A 23,342-nucleotide genomic window follows, 5' to 3' on the forward strand; every position below is an offset into this window, starting at 1 on the left:
CTGAGAAACACATCGACTGGGGACATCAGGTCCTTAGCACCAACTATCTTGCTTTACAAAAGCAGTATGATAGGGCGTCTCTCCTTGCTAGGAAGCCTGTATTCCCAAGCATCCACTTCAATCATTAATCATGGCTACTTCATTGAGCCTCAAGAGACTTGGGTTTCTTTACCATTTGTTAGCACTAACATGATTCTACTTCAGCCCAAGAAAATTCTTTCACACATTTCAATTTCCTTGATTTCTTCCATCCTTTCCTTACTATTTACCTTCACCAAGAACTGTTAAGCAACTCTTCAGTAAACTAAATTTCACCCAGTAACTATCTTGTTAGACCTACAATGTACTTATTGGTCTCCAAACACAAAGATGTTTTTAAAAAGACTGCCCACGTCAGCCCAACCTTCAAAGGTGCTGCCTGATTCACAGAGAAATGACTTACACTCCCTTGTGAGTTGGTGCCCAGGTAATATAATTGCAATACAATTAAGTTAATCTTCTGCTAAATAATTTATAAAACATAAGATAATTTGATGGTAGACAAGAGATGTTTACAGCACAGCATTCATTTCAAGGACTGATTTTGAGAAAGGGTAGTGGGTTTCATGCCATCATTAGGAAAATCAGAAAAAGTAAATACAGCTGATTCACACGGGGAGATCCTGACATCCACTGAAAGATAAGCACTATGTTTCAGAGAACAAGCAGAACTTCATGTGGCTACATATATTCAGGCAATTAAGTAGCAATCCAACTGATTGAATGTCAGTAAATTAATTATAAAATGCTGGTTCACACCAACACAGATGCTTTCATGATGTAACTTACTGTGACAGGAGCCACAGAGCCTCAGAACTGAAGTATGGCTACAGAATATTACTAAAAACACTTTGCATTTGTTAAAATTCAGCATTATCAGTTCTGAATTCTGACCAGCTAATCTGTAGTGTTACTTTTTCATAGTAACACTGCATTTTACAATTTAAGCAGTCAGGTATGCGCTGTGCAATAATAATAAAAAAGGTCAGAACATATCAAATTAACCTTTCAAAGCAAACTTTCCTGACCTTCCTGAAAGACAAGAGCTGAAGCCTTTTCTCAGTAGTTCTCATCTGTGTTTTTACTCTTCTGTCATTTTCTCTCATTATCTATTTTGTTCCTCAAAAGACAACAGGGAAGGAAGCTCCAAGTTTGAATAGCATAGTACTCTGCAAAAGTTAAAAGGAGTATATCAGAAAGTTTAGGAGCAAGATTTGTAAGGACTTTTGTGGAAGAGATATAACGCAAGCCAGAAGACTTAAAGAAAAGGATGACAGAAACTAACCACAAGGAAAGTAATTTGCCAAACAAGTAAAACTTAAAAAAACCCAAACAAACCAGAACTTTTAACATTAAACCTTTTTATATAAGAAATGTTAGCTTTTAAGGACAAGTATTTTGAATCAACATTAATTTTATTTCTCACTACTAAGAAAATTGTATCTCCTAGTTAAGAGCTTCTAAGGGAAGAGCTGCTTTCTAAGACAGAGGGTTGCACCACTGTTTTAAGGAAGCACTGAAGTGCAACATTACCATCCCACATATTACTTCATCAGAATGTCTTCCTGTACCCAACTAAGCAATGCAGCTGAGCTGTCAAGTCTAGCCTTTCATAGAGCCTTATTTTCCTTACTACTAAATAAAAAGGAACAAGCATATTATAGTTAGAGGGCTGAGATTAAAAGAAGCATCTATTACAGTGACATCCTAACACTTAGAACTGCACTTGCTTAACAGAAAATTGCCCAGGAGTCTTCAGGCCATGCAGACTCTCAAGTATACCTGCAAGTGGCTATAGATTAAACACAAAGTTCCCATGGACTCATGTCCCAAGTACCAGATAGGCAAGGCCAGAAACAATTAAGATTCCCACATTTACCCAACAGTCCCCATTTGTAAAGAAGAGATGGAGGCAGTACCTTGTTTGTGAGAATAATTGTCTTGTATTTCAGCTAAATACATAGGAAGGCAGTGTGCCCTGTGCACAGAAGCAACAGCGCACAATGTTGTGTGGGGTGTCAAGACCAAACTCCCTCTGTCTCTTTCAGTCACTCTATTGCCTTTCAATTTCTCACTTAACAGAAAACAAAAAAGTAAATGACAGTATGGTACTTTCCTCAGATTTATGAGTGGAAGAACAACGCAGTAGGTTCAAACAGCTTTCCATGACAGTAAAAGCAATCTCCAAGATAAACAGTACTTTGTGTAATCAAATATAAACAAACAGGAATAATTAGAAAGTGATCAAGGTCCAGATTATTCAGAAAAGTCAGAAATACAGATGGATAAAATCCATCTACATATAAGATCTTACATTTTCTTTAGTAGAAAAAAAGACAACTTAAAATTAAATATTTCATTTAGACATTTAAGTGAACCAAAATTATTACGATATATTTCTACCCAGCAAAAGATGTTTCTAATAAGTATTATTTTTGTTACTGTATTATCCAATGCAAAGTATATCAGAAAAATATCTGCCCCACAATTCAGAATTAGAAAACCATCTCAGAATTATATGATTTTCTATACTTTTTATTTGAGTTTGCATATTTAGATTCAGAGTTGGCAGAAGGCCAAAGGTCCTACAGACACTGACATTAAAAATACTTCCATGGCAAACTGATCTGTCAGAATTATAGCACCCAGTAAGAAAAACTTTTTACAGTAACAGTTCCCTCTAGCAAAGGGGAGTTAATTTTAACCACATAATAATAATAACTGAAAGTATACGGAACTGTTCTATCATTTCAGGCAGGTCCTTTTGCTCCAAATATTCCTCTTTACAGTGAGCTCTAGAAGGCATGCTTACAGAACATTTGTGTGTTTTGAATGCTAATAAGAGGAGGGAAATCTTTTGCAAGACCTACTTACACGTTACATTTCCCACAGGAAACAGATGATCACTAAATTAAATACAGTCTTCAGCCTTCCAGGTGCCAGTCTGCTTGCTTCTTGGACAAGGAAGGAGGGATTAAAGAGGAAAGAGGTGGCATGACACAAAGTTCTTGGCATTGGCTTCATTTGTTAACTACAGTACATCTTTGAAGTCAGAAAGTTTATTAAAAAATATTCTTGAAAGTAAAACAATTGTTATACACAACCAAAGTATGACATGTTTCACATTAATGATCTATTTGAAGTAGTGAACGGTCCCCTAAGTGTGTTTCCAAAATTCGACTTTCAGCCATATGCTCCTTAAATATCTGGAAGAGCAGTCTCGCTTATTAGAAAGTGTAACAAATATATGCAAATCAAAAAGAAGAAGGCAAAAGAGATACCACTTTATTACAGTGTACAGCGCTATTTCCACTGCAAAATGGACAGATTCCAAATGAAACTAACAGGAAATCAAAAATCTCTAAGATGTAAAGACCATCAATGAACATATTTAAGTTAAAAACCCAAACCATGGCAGGTTGTTTACTTAAAGTTTTATTGAATGGAATGTAAATATAACCATGGCATATCACAAAATGAATTCATAACATTCAATTAAAAGCAGTTCCTTAAAAACATCTGCAATCATATTTAACAAATACATTGAGTATTTGAATCCTAGTATCTTAAATCAAAATATTCTTCTAGAAGCCTGCTGTAGATTGTTACTAAACACCCAGCATCAAGCTTTACAACAAAAAATTGCTGAAATACCTAAAAACGGGCACAGAAAATCAGTAGGTACCTCATGCAGCCGTATTTCAGGAAGTGCTAATTATTCTTTCACAGGAAAAGAAATATTCCCATTTGGTCAAAAGATGTCCTCCCCCCCCCCCAAAAAAAAAGGACAGAGGGGTATTTCCTGATGGCTACTTACCACCTAAAACTCAAATGAAGGCAGATGTTTATTGTTAACACAGATCTTTTTTTTCAATATGCTCTCCAGTCACAACATTCAATTTAATTTATTGATGTGCATTCCTGAGGTGCTACGTTGTCTACATTCGGTTTTCCTTGAACAGATACTAAAAGGGAACAAATCAACACAGTATATTTTAGCTGAACTGTCCATTTTCTTTCAACCATTCTTCCTTTCCAAGGAACTTGTACAACTATGACAAAGTCTGCAAATCTTTTATTTATCTCTCATGTCTTCGTTGCTTGGATCTGATCTGTTAATAAAAAGAAACAACTAGTTTTAACATACAATGAATTCTTGCTGTTATTTTGCTTTTTGAAAACATAATCCAGTATGTCCAGGTTACAGAACTACATCAGTAGGTGTTTTGGTGTAGTTATAATGGAGGACAATGCAGTGAAGAGTTGGTTTCAATTTGCTGTCCCATCCACCTCTGAAATTCCTCCACATACAAGCTGTTTCCCCCCAAATATTGCTAATTAAATGGGAAAACTCTTCCACATTGTACAATTTTTATCTTTATCAGGCTTATAAGGCAACTTTGATGAGAACAAGGCATGGAAGTTATGAAGTATACATTTCAATTTCTTGTACACATTTTAGCTTCCACATAACTAAATGTGAACTCCCTAACACCAAGGGATTTAAAGTTTGGTTTTTAATAACTCACATGAAAACTACTTTGCTCTCAATAGCCACACTTTTCCATACTGCTGCCTGGAATGTCACTTATAAGTTCTGTTCAAACACTGCCTTATTTAGCATAAATTTACTGCATTACCATTACAAAATGGGGAAATTGACACACTTTCCCCTCTCTAATAAGGAATATGAGGTGGGTTCAGACTGTTGCAAGACAAGTTAGTTTTAGGCCACTGAAGATGTGCTGATTACAATAGTAACCTATTACAAAAAGGGGGAATATGCAAACTCAGCCTTCATGAGGGAAAAATGTAATGGGTCTGCAAAAAGTAACTTAGGAAAGCATGGCTGTTGACAAGGACAACTGTGCATTCATTAACCAGGTGTCATTTCCTCCACCAAATTATATGGCACCCACAGGCTGTAATTTAGCGACCACTGTAACTTAAGAGTTGCTCCACATTTTTCCCTCCAGTAAAACCACCTCTGTCTAATTAGCAGTTAGGGTTCTAAGCAGAAAGGACAGTCTGGTATTTATACATAAATGGAGACATGTTGAATCGGGTACAATGTTGGGTGACATTATTTAGCTACATTCTGAAGGACAGGCATTGGGTGGCACTGACTGTGGACAGTCGCTGACATCTAGTGGCTACCAGAGCACAGCACATGCCAATGCTGAGACACCGCCTTGCAGATCTGGATTATACCATGCTACCTAACACACTCACAATTATTTTAAGCAACGTACGTTAGGGAGCTAAAATTATAACGAGTCTACCAAAGCAATACCACACTTCACTATTCTATACATTTAGTATATACAGCATATAGGAGGTCAGACAAAAGAGACCAGATCCTTCCCTACAGAAGCACACACAGCATCCATATCAAGTTTGTAGTTAAAAACATGGATGTAATACATCATCTAAAGCTGGATCTGATATTTTCTATACAGCTGTGGGTATCTAATTATGCTACGATCATTATTATGTAAATAATAAAGATTAAAGAACTGAAGCTGAACGATCAAAACTAGTGTATTTGTCTGTGTACTTTGCTTATTTTTCCAGCCTGCTTATTGACCATGTCCCAATACATAATGTTAAGTTATGTAAAACTGGGACAGGATAGTAAGAATAAACTAAAGAACAAACTGAACTACCACAATAATAAACTGAAGCACAGGAGCAACTAGTATTAAAATTCCTTAGAAGAAAGTATTACACTGTTTGCAAGACTATATATTAATATCTCATAGTACACATTTTGTCAGAGAAACGGACATGATCTTTTGTGCATGTTAAGGAGGTAATCTAAAGGCAAATATGAGATAGAGAGCATCAGTACTCACTGTGTAATTTGATCTGACAGCAGAAGTGGACATAAAGAAAACAAAGGAAATAATAAAGAAAAAACCTTTACAAAATGAAAAAGTTTTAATAGAGTGAAAATAGAGCAACAGAATTACATGTGATGTACCTTGGAGCCAATCCACACCTTCTTGTAATCCTTCTCCTTTAAGAGCATCACTGGCACTGAAAGAAACAAATCAAATTACAAAGTTGTAAAAATACAAGTTTTAATGCAGTCATGACAATACTTGTAATTTACAGAACTGCAAAGTAGCATCAAGTACCATTTACTTACATTTTCTTCACATGGAGAAGGCTGCTTCTCATATTATATATTCTAGACCTCCTTCCCAATATGGAAACACCATGTCAAGATGTGATCTATTCTAATTCCATTTTCAAGGCATGAGAATCATTTCTAGAACATAAGGGGTCTGGAAGAGCTCCTACAAGAGGCAGACGCATTGCTCTGCGGCACCTCAACTTAGAACACTTCCTTCTTAGTGCTATAAAAAGATCTTTACTACCTACAACAGTGATGAAGGCAGCACTTTTCCTCCTCCAACACAGTTCCTATACACGACAAGGATTTTTGAGTACTGGAGGAAGAAAGTATAGTGTGCACACACTTCATTGTAACAGAGACCCAAGGACTGTCGATATAAACTAATAATGAGCTACACTGAGAACAGTGTAAATCTACCTTTTGAATCACATGGGTTATAACTGTTTAAAGGCCCCTCATTCTGCAGCTAAGGAAAACTAGCACAGCAGTGAATCTGGACTGTTCCTGTGGTTAGCTATAAAATTAGATTCCAAGGAGCTTGAGAATTCATCAGTACAATTTCTGAGACAAAAAGCAGCGACCCCAAAACAATGCCTAGATAATGAAGTTTAATATTAAAGGGCCTAAAATTAAAACTGTAGTTTTCAGAAGCATTTAGCTGCTCATTTCACTTTTATTTATAGTACAGGACTTTCAGACAAAAATCTAACTTCTATAAAACACTCCTGATAGGAGAGTAAATTTTCTTTCTGAAAATTGGCAGAAAAATACTTCCATTTATATGAAAGTGAACACTTCTTTCTGAATTCACTGGAAGTCCACCATTTCATTATTTGGGTAACAGTTCTACTGTGAAATTTTTCCAGACACAGTCTACATGAATGCATTGTGCCTTTAAAACCAGTTTCATAGCAATTATCGTATTATTAGTACTGTTCCCCCATGCGGCAGCACAGAATGTATGTGCTTGATTTAATTTATGTTATATAACACTGAGTGACATGATAGACTTAAAATATGAATGCACAAAATAATACCAATAAAAAGGTAGAAAAAGGGAAATTTACCAGATGTGCCAGGGCTTGTCTTTGATATTTTCTAATGATAGTAACTGAGATACTTTCACAGATGATATTGCATCCCTGAGGTCCATCTTGTTAGCAAAGAAGAGAATAGGCAGTCGACGGTGCTTAATATCTAGGCACAAGTAGAAATAGAACTATCATGACATTATGCAACACTTATTAATCTCTATCAGTAATAAGCTACAAACAATACAGGAAGATATTTTGCTCACCTGTAACTGCAGTCCTCCGAAGGCTGCATCCTACCAAGATGCACACTGTTGGGTCACATGGCCCTTGATGCACACTTCAAGAATGCTCAGAAACTTTCTGGCAGGCTTTGGGATCTTCCACCCCTTTCCCCCCATCTTATATATACATTTAAAACTGTAGGTATAAATTGCAGGTGAAGCTGAGGAACAGGAGTTCAAACAACTGTCTACAAATACTGCACATCTCTGCTTAGTGAAGACTGGATATGTACAATGGATAGAAAAACGATCTGAGTTTTCAACTCACATAACCTCACAGCAATAGTTGTGTAAGGGTAGTCCGAATAATCCTTTAGCATCCCGGAAAGCATCTGCGACTTCATAAAATACATAAAATAGGAAAAAATGCACGTGTCTGGACATCCTTTATCCTGCCTTCACTGGAACAAGGACTCTTTTCCAGAAGCTCTTCTCAACTTGCAATGAGAACTACAGACCAAACCAAGTACACTGGCAATTTCTGGCACACTTACACATTCAAAACCATAAACCTCACTGATTACCACAAAAGACTAGAGGGTCACTAGAAGGAAAGAAAACATATTGTCTTCGACATGACAGATGTAGAACTGCCAACAAATTACCAGTAAAAAAGCTTACTGTAAGAATTTTTTTACACTTTTTTAAACAAAGGTTGAATAACAAGATTATAGAAAATGTAGATTTGAGTCCATCAATCAATTCTTGATGGGAAAAGAATTTAAAAAGGAACCGTGATTAAAATTGCTATGTAGCTTTTGTTTTGTTTTCAAATAGTAAAAAGAAACGGTTATTTTACATAGAGAAGCAGCTAACTATTTATTTTAATACTTCAGATATAAGCCAGCTGGCCCCGCTAGGGAGGGATGGAGCAGGCAGGAGGGGACAACAAGAAAACCAAACCAATCCAAACTGTCAGAGCTGAAATGGTTTGAACCTTCCTAATTATGTTCTTTTCAAACCTGCTACTGAACCTTTCCACAAGATGAATGGACACAACACTATCTACCCATACTCAGAGGTCATGAAGACAGACCAAAACATAGACAATCTTCGCAATTATTTATCCTGCCTGGAGTTAATTTTTTCCTCTGATATCCTCTAACACAAATCAAAGGCCTCAAATTACAAGCACAGAGTCTCATTAAATCTCCATTTTGATTCCGTAATTGAACAGCTTCCGTGTCTCACAATTAAAACATAAATGTTAATCTATAGAATAATTAAATGAACACCGGTACCGACAGGTTGCAAGTTATGGATAAACTAAAACCACGGAATTAGCTGGCATTACACATGCAAATAGCCAAGTTAATCAAGGAATTAGTGTTTTTTTTAAAGCAATTAAAATGAAGCACAACCTACCCACATTGACTCATAAATATACATTTAAAGATGTTTGCTAAATAAAGTGGTGGTCACAGAAATTTACATTATTTCCTACCTTATGACATTGTTTCCTACTAAGCAGTGTTTCCCATGCACACTTCTTACATAGTTACGTATAGAAAGCTAACATTTTCTAGGTGCAAGCAGTTATGAGTTAACACATTAAAGAAATTCCCAGACACTAAGAATTGTGATGTACAATTTTATACAAAGAATTTCAAATCTACAGGAACTTTAATTTATTTTGGAAGCATGTGGAGGTCAAATGACCTAAGAGTCAATATCTAAAACAAGTAATCTGCAGACTACCATCTTGCAAAATGCTGAAGGATGAAGTTTTTAAAAAATATGATAACAGTGATCATTAAACAAGCTGTTATTTGTAGAGTGCATTGTCTACTTATGTAAGTAAGAATAATTTATAGTTATGATTCAGAAAACAGTCTCAGCTACAGCAGGTTGTAACCCTCTTAATGCTTCACAATACACATTCCCTTTCACTTGACAGCCTCAGGCAAAGCGTGGCAAAACCAGAGGGAACTGCTCTACTGAAGGACTGCTAAGATTTTCAGAGACATGAATTGATTCAAGGTTGTTGCCCTGCATCCATTTAACCACTCTAGTAGGTTCACAGAGGCAGAAGTATTCATGGGGAGAAAGTAGGGTATGCAGTAACACAAATAAAGATATCGATATGGTAAACCAATGATATACTGACTCAGTTAATAGCTACTTTTATCAAACACTACCACTGGAAGAACTCTGTCTTTTCTTTGATTCACTTAGATGTGACCTATCAAAATCTGAAATGATTAAATAAACATTGTTGCTGCATTTGAGCTGAGCTGCTCAAGGCAGAAACACAAATCTGTCCTTTCCTGGTTGTAGGGAATGTAACTAGATGGCCATAGCCATGGTCTTTCAGAACTAGAAGGCACAAATGCACCAACAACTGAACAGCACGGACCTTCTACATCAGCATTAATAACCTATTAATACCTAAATTAAAAGCCCCACCTAAGCTTGCATCTCCTTAGTCTTAACATTTTCAATCTTGTCTTCTAATAAACCAGTAAATTATTACAGCAGTCTTCACCTCCCACTGTTGGCCCTACATGGTTTCCACTTTACCAACAGAATTGGCTTCTACCTCTGTGGTTAACACCTGCTTCAGTACAAAGTTCCTGGCCTCTATGTAATCCATCTGTAGCTTTTGGTTAATCACCTCCTCCCTTTGACTCTGCAAGACTGTCTTTTCAGTGCCTGCATTTGAAGTGGCCTACACCCTCAAACATGAAATGAAGAGGGCCCAGTCAGCTCACTGACACTCAGCTACAGTACCTTTGTTGATAAACTAATGCATTATATGCAGTCTGTACGGAAAATAAAATCATAGCAACACAATTGTCCCTTTCACATACTACTTTTCTTGGTTAGAAACACAAGTCCATTTCCGCTTTCTTATTTTAAGCATGGTAACATCATAAGTTAAGGCTCCATGAGCTCAGTAAATAAATGAGAAATTACAGGATTATTTCACTTTTAAATTTCCTACATGTAGTGTTACACTCTGTTAAGTCAGAGCAACTACCTGAAGTGCTGAAAGTCAGAGCCAAAACTGCATATAGCTTACAAAAATATTCCAGTAATGGTTGTACACGGAAGGGCAAAGCAGCGAAGAACTGACTGCTCTCAAAACTTAATTAAGAAAACTGTAGCTTCATCGAAAAAACCAAACCAAACCTCTAAACCCAACCTTCTCTTATCCCCTTCCATCTCATGTATCCTTTTATAGGCAGCTGGAACTGACTGGTATAATTATCCATTCTTATTTCTGGCTAAAGCATAATTAAAAAAAAAGGATAAGAAAGATGAAAAAATAATTAAAAGCTACATTAGAAGAATTACCTGTCTTCATGGAGAAACCAAGACAAAGAGATACTCTATGTGTTGATCATCACATACAAGTTCTCCATCTCCCAATGTCTATTCTTCCTCAAAACAATGCAATTTATATATATTGATCAATAAAAGCACACATCAACTCACTGTAGCCAACTGAAGTATGATCAGTTTGTACATGTGAACAGATATAGCTTCCCCCCCTCAAACTTATGGAGGGCTATTATTGTTATAGTATTCACAAATGGCTAAGATATTTGCCAAATACCCAGAATGCAGAATGTGTCAGATAAGGGCTTTTCTTAAGACAACAAAACAAATATGGAGACAGAAGGGGGAAAAAAGCCTCCTCACCTGGATGATTCAGAAGGGTGTCAAGTTCTTCTTTGGCCACAACCATTCTTAATTTGTCACTGCTATCAATGACAAAAATAATGGCTTGGCCTTCTCTGCATAACATAAAAAGAGCAAAGAGGCAAATTACAGGTTCTCTTGAACTGTGATTAAGAAAAGGCTTCAGAAAAAAACACCAGAAAAAGCAAACAAATGTAACTTTTTCCCCTGTAAGTTTAGTCGTTATTTACCACTAACATTTGAATCCAGCCTTATTTCTGAAATTCAATTTTTTCATAATTTTTTTTGAGACATGAGGCTGTTTGCTGTGTGGCTCATACAAAGTTCAGTCTACACAGACCCTTCAGAAAAGCTTGATTTCACTACTGAGGCTGAAAAATGAACTCTGAAAATGTAACCAACTGCTATTCTGAGAGTGTGGTCAGTCAATAGCGAAAATTAAGGCAGGTCAATTACCATTTAAAAAAAAACTGTGTCCTCACAGCTGTTTCACAATCAGGCATATGAAGATTATTTTAACTTTTACAGAAGTCTGCATAAACAGGATCTTTCTTTTGCTCTGAATAACAGGCAAAATCTTTCAACTATTTCAAATCATTATGATGTATTGCCGGCAACATGACAACAGTTACAACATACACATGACTGTTAAACTCATTGTTTTAGGATGTTACTGATATTTTGACTAGATATTCCATTTATTGAAACTTGTTTGAAAGCAAAATAAAGTCCAATCAATTCAGATGAACAGTTAGACACTCATGAAAAGTATTTTTAATTTACATTTTAATGTAATATTTGCTTCTCCTTTGTTTTGCCTTTCTCTGAGAGACCAATATGGTTACAGTCTTCACCCTCCAGCACCATCTACCTGCATATTTATATATATAGTCCTAGACCTACTGAAAAACAGAAATAACTTGACAAGCCTAAGATTGTCTGAGAAGACCCATTCTTTTCTGGAGTACAGAAGAACTATATTAGCAATTAAAGTTTCTGCGTATTAGCTGAGGATGCCTAAGTAATTTTTATGAACATACAGGATCTCTGCTAGGAATCAGAGTCCTAGCACATAATTGCTACCAAAAAAATCACTTTGCAAACATGTAATGGCAATAAGGACACAACATGAGTTCATATATATTCAAGACAACTGTACTTTGAGGACATTCTAAAAGATGCTTTCAAGCCAAACAGAAGAAAAGGTCAAGCTTCAGGTACTCCAAAGCAACTACTTAGACACAGCTCCTTGATAAGATTTGATTGCCGTCTTGCAATTCTCGCAAAATTAAACCTTGCTTAACTTTATAAACTGAACAGCATGTTATTATTTTTATATTATTCTCAGAAGTTAATCTTAAATATGTGACTACTGCACTGGATCAGGAACAGAGGTGGATGCAAGTGCACATTTCACTGTCAGCACTAACTATGAAACTCCCTTACTATTACGCTGAAAAAAAGCAATTTATGCCACCCAAGGGTTAAGTTACTGCATGAAATACAGCAGTCAGAAAAATTATTTGCTTTTGAAGCATTCTGCTAGCATTCTGAGAGCAGCCTAAGGGCACCCGTTATCGAAGTCCAAATGATTTGGGAGATGTACATCTAGCACTCTTGAACTATGATCCTCTCATACCCTCACAACAAGTTTTCAAATTGCTAACACATATTTTGCACAGAAAGGAGATGAAATGTTGATCCTCAATTAAAGAATACTTTATTAAGCTCAATCATAATAAATATTAGTATTTAACCAGTATTATAATATTCAGAGTTCCTCCATTCTATTTCTCCAAGCTATTTCAGTGTGGTTTACTACGGTTCACTTGATTTAAATCAGCATCAGGTATTACAGAAAAATAATGAGACTACATAACTTAAGATTCAAGTTTCGTAAGCAGCTAGAAAAACAGAAAATGGTGTCTATTATCAGTAAGGCAATATCATAGTGTTATGGAGTACAGTGGATTGCCTCCTTAATGAAGAACATCTAAGAATACTCGATCAAGTTCTTAGTTACATGTTCTTCATTCTCCAAGTTTCACTTCCCTCACCTCTAAAAATCTCAACTATCAGCCATTATCTTTTGGGTCTTAAGTCACTTACATACAGAAGAACAGAAAAATAGGAAACCTAATACGTCTTCACGCTTTCTTATAGGATTGTTTTTCAGGTTTAAACTTCTATATCCCATCTCCAAAATACTACCCTAGTCTTTGGACCAACAAGATGTTCCCAAAAGCATGCTGATTAACAGCATACAAAAATTTTCATTTTTCAGAACAGAAAGAAAAGTTGTATTTATACAGCATGACCTTGTGTCAAACACCAAGTGTAAGTCTTCTCTGAACCACTTCTAACCACCAGATACTATCGTACTTCTGTTAAAATCACATACACAACATATAGTATGAGCAGCAATGCTTTAAAATAAATGACAGGCTTACTTGTAGTAATGTTCCCAGAGGTTTCTGTATCTCCCTTGACCTGACATATCAAAGACTGTGAAAGACAAACTGCAAAGAAAAGAAGTGTATAAGGCACAGAAACAAAGAACAAAATCCAAACTATTTTCTTTGCTACCCTGACAGAAAAAAGCCAGATTGACTTGTATCCTAATCAACTGAGAAAGATTCCCAAAGGAACTCTAGTTACACTATCTGCCTTCAAACTATCCCACCCAATTTTGTGGTCTTACTATAGAAATAGTTCACAGTGGAAAACATGTTTATTCTCTGAACAAAAGAGCTAGACCAATTATAAAAAGTTACATCAAATACAAAATAAGCTCCCAATCAGCTTCTCTTTGTATCATATTAGCACTGAACATTGTTTATAACATTGAGTAAAATGAGCCATGACTTAAAATCTACAGCCTGTCTTAAATTGTGTCCCTAGACAGGCACCAATAGCATCTAAATGCTTTTGTGTGCAAAATAAAGAGCTTTAAAAAAAAAAGTTCCACCTTCAGAAAAAAAAAAAACCCACATTCTGTTAACAACAGGTTAGCTCTGGCTACCGAGCTTCAAAGAGTAGTCTTGGCAAACCTGAGATTTCTCCCAAATGCTAAATAGAGCAAGTTAACTTAAAGAACCTTACAAAGAAACCCTGATCCACTCCTGAAGCGTCTACAGAAGCAACATCTACTTCAGTATTAGGTCTTCTTGTTTTCAGTAGTCTCAAATAGCTCCCCAAGTGGAGGCCACACCAAAACCAGAAGGTTTATAAAAGGAAGCTCTCCAAACATACCTTCCACTCTATGTCCAGACACCATCTGATTCTAGACTAGCTGCTCTGTCATCTATAAAGGTACTAGCAACCCTAAACAATGTTTTGATCATAATATTAGATTTTTGAGGTGGGGGTGGGTTTGTTTAGTTTTATTGTCTTCTTTAATCACTCTACATGGTGTATTTGCAGGTCATCTCTCCTACTACAGCATCAGAATAAAGGAAAGTAATATAAATCAATTTACATTCTCACACAGCCAAACCCCAAACCTATCTTCTGTGCTTTACTGAAATAGCATATAGCGTTCTATAACATGAAAACCTATAAAAACATGAAACCTATCAATACAAGGAAGAAAATTTTCTTGCAGATCTAATCCCGTGAGGAACGCTGCTTGGTTTGAATACTGACTGTACCCATTAGAAATACACTCTGAAGGCTACAGAATAATAAAATAATATCTAATGTTACTTCTTTAAAGGATCTTTGTCTCACGACATTCCGTTTCTAACTTAGCCTTCATTCAACCAAAGATTTCCTCCTCCTTTCCTGACTTTTGTCCCTGCCATTTTACACTGCTAAGGTTGCAGCCACCATTTTTTATTTAATGAGATTAGACTGCAGTCTCTTCAGAGTCCCTCCAGCGAGAGTGCTTGATGGAATATAGGTTACCATCTAAGCAACTGTCTCTCCTCTAATCTGTTAACAGTGCCCTAGTCTGAAACTCTTAACAGACTTAACAAACAGAAATCAGATGATCATACACACTACTGCAAATATTTTTTTTCTCCACAGTTAGTTTTATAGCAGCACAAAGCACACAACATATTCTGACATTGCCAGTTCTGGATCATGATTAGGACTCTGGGGTGCCATGGCATTTCAGCAAATGACTTGTCATGTCATTATACCACCACACATTATACTCACATCCCACTAAAAGAGGTAATGAAGTCCAACTATTGTATATTAATTACAAATGTTAAATGGAGAAAATGAAAGAAACTACTACCTCGATGTCTTGAATTTCTCTATACTGAATCCTATTGTTGGAACGATGTCCTGAGTTTGAGCCTTTAAAGGAAAGAAAGTACAAATTTAAAAAACAAGTTAGAGAATGTAAATATTGAAATATATTTGAAACAGAATACATTACAGATCTATTTTTAACACAAACTGTGTGATAAAAAAAAATAAAATCTACAAATCCAGATAGAATTATAGAATGGTTTGGGTCAGAAGGGATCTTAAAGACCATCTAATTCCAACCCCCTTGCCATGGGCAGGGACACCTCCCACCAGATCAGGCTGCCCAAGGCCCCATCCAACCCGGCCTTGAACACCTCCAGGGATGGGGCAGCCACAACTTCCCTGGGCAACCTGTGCCAGTGCCTCACCACCCTCATGGGGAAGAAATTCCTCTTTATGTTTAGTCTAAATCTGCTTCTGTCCAGTTCATAGCCATCTCTGTAGTCCTATCACTACATGCCTTCATACTTTATATTAAAAAACTTCACAGAAAAGTACAGTAATTCAAAACCAAGGTTTTGTATTTTCTAGGAAATACAGTGAACGCAGTTGGACAACAGCATTGAAGAGGATGACATTTTAGCCTTAAGAGTAAGATTGCACCCTTTACATTAGTTTGCATGTACATGTATGTGTGCATGTTACCCTATGCAATAAACAGGAGATAGATGAACATGGAAGATAACAGCTTGAAGATTGAGGTCAAAGCTCACAATGCTTCTGCACTTTGGAAATCACCGTGTCAACCCAAACAAGTCTGCACAATACTCCAAGTCTCTTAGATAAAAGAGGGCACACTTCCATCAAGGTATTAGATTGGCCATACTCCAGCTTCTATCCACAAGCTGGAGGAGTCTATTTGGCATTAAGGCTTATACAGCAGACATGACCCAATGGCTTTACCACAGATCTATTCAACCTACCAGACCACTAGAAGAAATAACCATTTGCCACAAAGGAATGGCCAAAACTTAAGCATTATTAATAGATCTGTCTCATAACCAGGTTTACTGCTAAGCTAGCCAAGGAACCCATCAGCTAAGCTGGTACAACAGAATAGCTTCTTTAAAAAGCATTGATATCGAGCAGAAAGAAAGGTCACATTCCTTAGATTACTGAGCTGTCTGAGAAAGTGACATGCAGTCCTTTTACAGACTTTCTAGAACTCTTTATTAAAAAAAAACCCCTATCTATAATCAGTTCACTCCTCACATACTGAAGCAAGCTTAAGTTGTTCCCTTGCAGCTTCATTATGAAAATGGCATTCCATCACCATAAACAGTTTGTTGCTGTCAACAAGGGAAAATTTGTACAGGGCAAGGAGATGTTATTTCTTTAACATTTATTTCAAATGTATTTATCAGGCCCAGAATAAACAACTGGGAGCAGATGGAAAAACACTTGTATTTGCCAGACAACTAATATATTGCTCCTAGCAGAGCAAAGCAGGAGTTCTACTTAAGACTGGGTTGATCCAGAGCTCACAATCACCTGTCCACTGAACTTACTAAAAATAAATCAAGTCTGATTTAATGACATTTGTTACACATTAGAGAACCTATCTTGTCTTGCAAGAATAGGACTTATAAAGCTGCCCTCCTAAAGCATTGTATTAAAGGAGAACATTCAGAAGTAAATTCTCATTACAGTAAAGCAGACAAATTCTATTTATTCTCATTCCCTTGGGACCTTCTCTAATACCTATTATTGTGATAAATCCTGAAGGAGTTGTTCAACTCTTGTCTAGAATCCTTTACTACTTAAGGCACGACATAAAATTTCTGGTACAATGAAGGTCTTATATAAATATATAGTTTGCCTGGTACAAATTGTAGCATTTTCCCCAAACAAATGGCAGCAAATAGTAAGCAGTTTACAGTCTGTTTATAAATCTGTTTAATTTTCAGTGAAAGAATGATTGTCAGGAATGGAAGAGTAGCAGGTGTTTTCCCACATTACACTTGGTAAACAATGTCCAGTGGTACTCTTCAGGTAAGTTCAATGGAAATTAAAATACAAAAGCTGTGTACTGATGTAAACAGTAGAAATTGTGGTTTCTCAGATGCATGCAACCAAGACGCAAATAACCAATACGCACAAGCCTCTGGATTTGAACAAGCCTGCCAAAATTAATCTATTTCCATTCCACATAGACACCTAGAAACAAGGTAATCCTACTTTAAATTTTGCTCAGAATACTATGCACTCTTAGTGGCCTGAAACGCTTTTCATCAGGTGAATGAACTGCAAGTATAAATGTTACTTACTTTGGGAGCTATTGTACTTTTAAAATGCTGAAGTCACCATTAAGGTGACCACATTACTTCCCATGTTATTATATGTATTATATACTTACTATTTCTCAGAAAGAGACTAAAATAGATAGATACGATAAAGGTAGATAAAGGTAGAGAAGTATATGTTGTTATACAATTTTATATAATTGTATTAATTATTTTATATAATTGTATTAATTCCAAACATCCCACACATCACCTGTAATTGCAATCCTACAGCAATTATTTAAGTGACTTAAGAAAACTGTTTCAGATTGACTTCAGCCACGATAAACCCCTTCTTACTGGATGATCTTAGAAAAAAAAAGTGCCACATTAACAGGGATTTCTTTGGGAGATGTTTTTATAATGCGCATGTGGATGCTTACATTTAGTTTTATTTAACTGGAAATCAATATATTTCTTTCACTGTACTAAATCAAAAAGCTCTTCACTCTTCATGGTCACATTCAGTGTAACAGCATGCAAAACCAGTTTAAACAAACACCAACTCTACAGTAAAAACATCAATGGTGAACTAAGCAAGGTACTTACATTTGAAGGTTTAAGTTTATTTATGATGGTTGTCTTGCCGCTATTGTCCAAGCCAAGGCACAAAACGTGAACCTCTTTTTTCTTCAGCCCAAGCCATCCGGCTAGCTTGTCAAACAATCCCATAATTCAGGCTCAAATACACAGGGATCACCTGTTGTTCAGAAAATCAGAGAAGGAAATAGCTGTTGGAAAACGCTTACATGTACAGCAGCGCTAGCGCAGTAGGTGGGCATGTGGCTAAGCAGTCCCTAAACTTTTAGAAGGACAGTGTGAATGAGACACAATACAAACAGTGTCGCAGCAGGTTTGCTTGGTATACTAAGCAAATGGAGTGTAAGCTGATTACAGGTCAGAGGCCTTGATACAAAAGTAGATTGGCCGTTTATAGCTCTGTCTGTATAACGCAACGTCCTTGTTTCACTGGCAAGCAACACTGTCATCCTTTCGAGTAGTCCAAATGGGAGCAAAACTGCAATGCCTCCTTACCTTCCACCAAACTGGAAAGAAAAAAGACCATTATGTTTTACTTCAAATTGTCAGTAGCCCAGTGAGGTGTCATAATTTAAACAACAAAGCAAAACAGCATTTCCCTTCTTCAGCACCTGCTATGCACCTTACTGAACCCTGAAATAAAGTACCCTCTGTCAATTCAATTCGAACTCTAATTGTAACAGGCTTTGCTGATATTAGCACATATAAATCAGGAACTCATTCACCACAAATAGAAACTGATTATAGTAGATCCAAAAGACATGAAGCCAGACACTGTAACATTCACCTACACCTCAGGAAGGTGCCAAACTCCTTATTCTTGCCCACTTATTGAAGTTATCTGTCAGTGGCATATTCAAAGGAGCTCACATTCCACATTCCTGCAGTACCTGTCTGAACATACCTTGCAAAGAGGATAGCCTTTGTCTATCCTGAATGAATTCCACTGAGAATCATTTCAGCAACCAGACAGCTGAAATACCTGTAATGTATGCAATAGGAAAGCATTCAATTAATGCCAGAGGAACTTTGTGGAGTGGTGAAGGCTGTTTTTTCTCTCAATAAAGAAAAAACACACAGCACTGAACAGTTCTTATCAGGAAATTAATCACCCCCCCAAAAAAAAATCATGGCAGGAGGAGGAAGAAGAAAAAAACATCATCAACATCAATTACAAGTATTTTGTCTCCCTTCCTCACTAGCTGATTACAAAAAGATGACTAACTGCTTTTTAAAAGAAATAATTTTAAAATCTTTGAATTTAAACCCACATAAGTCATCACCTACAAACTACAGAGGGGCTATGTGTAACAGCTACACACAGTTATCACCAGATTAAATAAGATCAATATTAATTATAGCAAGTCCCTCAAAGAAAAAAAATTATGAATTTTCTTTTAACTCCCTTTATTTTATGACCCACTCCTTTTTTAATATACCTACAACTCTGAAAGCAGATCAAGGCTTATTGTTTATTATCAAATTAACCTGACAAAACCTTGCTCCAAAACACATTACTTTCTAGTCCAGTCAAAATCCTTATCTATATACCCTAGATAATGAGATCAACCCCTTCCCCCCAATACTGCAGGCACTCTTAGAATCACAGAATCATCGAATGGTTTGGGTTAGAAGGGACCTTGAAGATCTTCCAGTTCCAACCCTCCTGCCAAGGGCAGGGACACCTTCCATCAGATCAGCTTACTCAAAGCCTCATCCAGCCTGGCCCTGAACACCTTCACGGATGGGGCATCAATGACGTCTCAGGAAACCCTTCCATTGCCTCACCACCAATATAAATTCTTTATTTCCTATTAACTAATCTCAATCTTCTCGTCTTTCAGCTTTAAACCAATACCCCTCATCCTATCACTAAATTCTCTGATAAAGAGGACTCTCATTTTTCCTGTAACCCCTCTTTAAGTACTGGATGGCTGTTATAAGGTCTCTCTGGAGCCTTCAATCTCTAAGCTAAACAAGCCAAACTTTCCCAGTCTGTCCTCATAAGGGAGAGTACTCCAGCCCTCTGATCATCTTCGTGGCCCTCCTCTGGACTCCGTCCAACAGATCTAAGCCTTTCCTGTACTGAGGAGTCCAGAACTGAACGCAGCACTCCAGGTGAGGTCTCATGAGAGCCGAGCAGAAGGGCAGAATCACCTCCCTTGACCTGCTGGTCAAGTTAGGCACGTCTTAAAAAAATTTATCTAGAACTGCAAGTGCAGCTGAGGCATCAGTGAACATTTGTTCTAACTATGAAGGCTGCAACCCTCATGAAGCTACACATGCTGTGCAGGTTCAGTGTGTTCAGTTACCAGCGCGTTCAGCTGAAAGCAACAATCCACAGGTTGTGTGATATGTTCTGTGGCTTGGAGTTCTTGAGCTGGTGAATTGGGCAGACAGCCTGCAGAGCTCCCCTCCCAAGTAAACAATGCTAGAAGTCCAATTACTCCAATGGAAACGCTGAGATACCAAGGCTGCCCAAGCCACTCAAACACAGCATGCCCTATCAGCTTGATACAGAATCACAGAATCATGGGATGTACCGAGTTGGAAGAGGACCACAAGGACCACTGAGTCCAACTCCTGTCCCTGCACAGGACAACCCCAACACTCATACCCTGTGTCTGAGGGTGTTGTCCAAATGCTTCTGGAATCATAGAATCATAGAACAGTTTGGGTTGGAAGGGACTTTGAAAATCATCCAGTTCCAAGCCCCCCTGCCATGGGCAGGGACACCTCCCACCAGACCAGGCTGCCCAAGGCCCCATCCAACCTGGCCTTGAACACCTCCAGGGATGGGGCAGCCACAGCTTCCCTGGGCAACCTGTGCCTGTACCTCACCACTCTCATGGGGAAGAAATTCTTCCTTATATCAGCGCCGCGACTGCTTCCCCGGGGAGCCGTTCCACCATTTGAAATTCTTTGCTATAATTCGTTTGTCCTTTGTTTTCTGTGGGACCCTCGGACTCCCCCCACGCCCAGCTTCAGCGGGGCCCAGCCCGCACCCCGCGGCGCCCGGGATCACAGCCGAGATGCTCGACACCGCCCGTAGGACAGGGCTTTACCCTCACGCTGCCGAAATCCCCTAGAGCGGCGCTCCCCGCCGCCGAAGACCCCTGGAACAGCCCCCCCCCGCCGCCCCGGCCGCAGCACCAACCTCAGCCCTCCCGCCACCGCCTGCGCCGTTGCCGAGGAAACTCCCGTTCCCGCCCCTCTCCCGCGGCCACGCCCCTCGCACACGAAGCCCCGCCCATTCGCATGATGAGACCCCGCCCCCTCGGCCGTGCGGCCCAGCCCAGCCCAGCCCCACCGAGACTCACCCCGCCCCCTCGCACCTTGTGGCCCCACCCCCTCGTCAATGAAGCTCCACCTCCTCGCCCCTTACAGCCCGGCCCCTTTGCCCTGCTGAGGCCCGCCCCTCGCCTTCTGAAGCCCCGAGCCCTGGCCTGCTGAGGCCCTGCCCCCTGAAGCCTCGCCACTCCTACCCTGTGGCCCCGCCCACTCCCCCTGCAGCCCCGCCCCCTCGCCTCGCTGAGGCCCGGGCCCCGTAGCCCCGCCCCTTGCCCATAGGCCCCGCCCCTCGCCCCTATGAGGCCCCGCCCCTCGTCCTCTGAAGTCCCGCCTGTGTTCAGTGTGGTCTGCGCTGAACAGATGTCTCCGCCCCTGCCATCTCCTCTCTTCGCAGCCTTTCCCCATCTCCAGTGCAAGGGCAGGCACAGCTGCTCCAAAGCTCCAGGTCAGCAAAAGATTGGATTGCTCTGAAGTTCACAATAACATTAAAATGAGACCTTAGGAAGTTACAGAAGATGCGTAAGCTTTCTGGGAGAATTTATCTACCCACGGGCAGTGCCTCCTGTCCCAGCTCCTGCCTCTGCGAGGGATGGACGGAGATCGCTCCCTCGCCTTGCCCAGCCCTGATAAAGGCTGCTCGCTTCCTACAGCTCCAAAACGAGCCTTAGGCAGATTTATTTGCTGGCATTTTCAGTATCAGTTTCACCCTCAGTCCCCAATGCCCGTGTTATTTTTTTTCCACGCTTGGTTCTTCTGCCCTTCTAGCACAGCTTCCAGCAGGAGCACTGCGTTAGAGGAATCCTCTGTAGAAAGAAAATATGAATGGCAGGACAATGTGCCAGGGGAGGTTTAGGTTTGTGGAAAAGCTGGGGAAGAATGGTTAGATTAGCACCAGTAAACAATGCCAAATAAAGACATGTAATGCTACCCCTAAAGACCTTCATGATGGACTGTTGGAAGAGGGAAGATAAAACACTAATGATTGTTTAAAATTGAGTGGATTGTTCATGTTTTAGTTCAGACATGGGATGTGTTTAGTTTAGGTATAGAAAAATGGTGAAAAGAAAAGTGGATTAAAAGTCCCAACCTCAAGCCAAAAATTAGATCGAACATTAAGGGAATAAACAGGCTATTGGCATTTTTGGCTTGAGGAGGTGTGGAGATCCAAAATGTGTTTCTTTGGTGACGCCCGCTTGTCCGTGGTGCAGCGTTCAGCGGAGGGTCAGTGCTCACCATGGGTGCTGCTCGCCTACCCTTCTACCCTCTTCCTCTGCCCATCGGACCACCTGGACCGACCCATCTCGAAACACACGCACTGATGGGGGGACAGATGGGCCTTATTGTTCAAATGGGAGTGGGACGGATGGACCCTATTGTTCACTGTTTTCATGCCAAAATGTAACAGTTTTCACGAAATATATAAAAGAGGAGGGGAGCCTGGATGAGGCGTGCCTCTGGCTGATGTGACCGAGCCTCAGCCACATGCCCAGCTCTGCTTCCTTACTTTGCAAATTTAATACCTTATAATAAATTTTTCATAATAAACTTTTGTTTGAATTGATAAAAGAGTTTGCATTGTCCGTTTATGACAGGTTGGGTATTAGTAAAAAGTTCTTCACCCAGAGCGTGGTGGAGCCCTGGAACAGCTCCCCGGGGAAGCAGTCACAGCACTAAGTCTGACAACATTCCAGAAGCATTTGGACACTGCCCTCAGACACAGGGTGTGAATGTTGGGGTTTTCCTGTGCAGGGACAGGAGTTGGACTCAGTGATCCCTGTGGGTCCCTTCCAACTCACAACATTCTAAGTTGGTGATTCTAAGAAAC

The 23,342-nt window shown here is 38.9% G+C and overlaps 1 protein-coding gene across 6 annotated transcripts; it reads right to left on the minus strand.

Moving 5' to 3' along the window:
• Positions 1-2,037: 2,037 nt before the first annotated feature.
• On the minus strand, positions 2,038-21,445 carry ARL6 (ADP ribosylation factor like GTPase 6). 6 transcript variants are annotated; one of them, XM_054056119.1, is made up of 10 exons: positions 21,384-21,445; positions 19,131-19,208; positions 18,236-18,386; positions 15,385-15,449; positions 13,592-13,660; positions 11,142-11,236; positions 7,479-7,508; positions 7,249-7,378; positions 6,023-6,078; positions 2,038-4,151 (listed from the first exon to the last, which is right to left on the minus strand). In XM_054056119.1, the coding sequence occupies exons 3-10, from the start codon at positions 18,356-18,358 to the stop codon at positions 4,126-4,128; spliced, it is 594 nt and encodes a 197-aa protein (XP_053912094.1). In that variant the 5' UTR covers positions 18,359-18,386; positions 19,131-19,208; positions 21,384-21,445; the 3' UTR covers positions 2,038-4,125. The 6 variants fall into 6 exon arrangements, with proteins under 6 accessions (XP_053912094.1, XP_053912096.1, XP_053912095.1 ...); XM_054056122.1 differs by having other exon boundaries at positions 2,040-4,151; positions 15,388-15,449; XM_054056121.1 differs by lacking the exon at positions 19,131-19,208 and having other exon boundaries at positions 21,384-21,435.
• Positions 21,446-23,342: the final 1,897 nt, after the last annotated feature.

Source organism: Cuculus canorus, chromosome 1, assembly GCF_017976375.1.
Source record: "Cuculus canorus isolate bCucCan1 chromosome 1, bCucCan1.pri, whole genome shotgun sequence".
Lineage (NCBI taxonomy): Eukaryota > Metazoa > Chordata > Aves > Cuculiformes > Cuculidae > Cuculus > Cuculus canorus.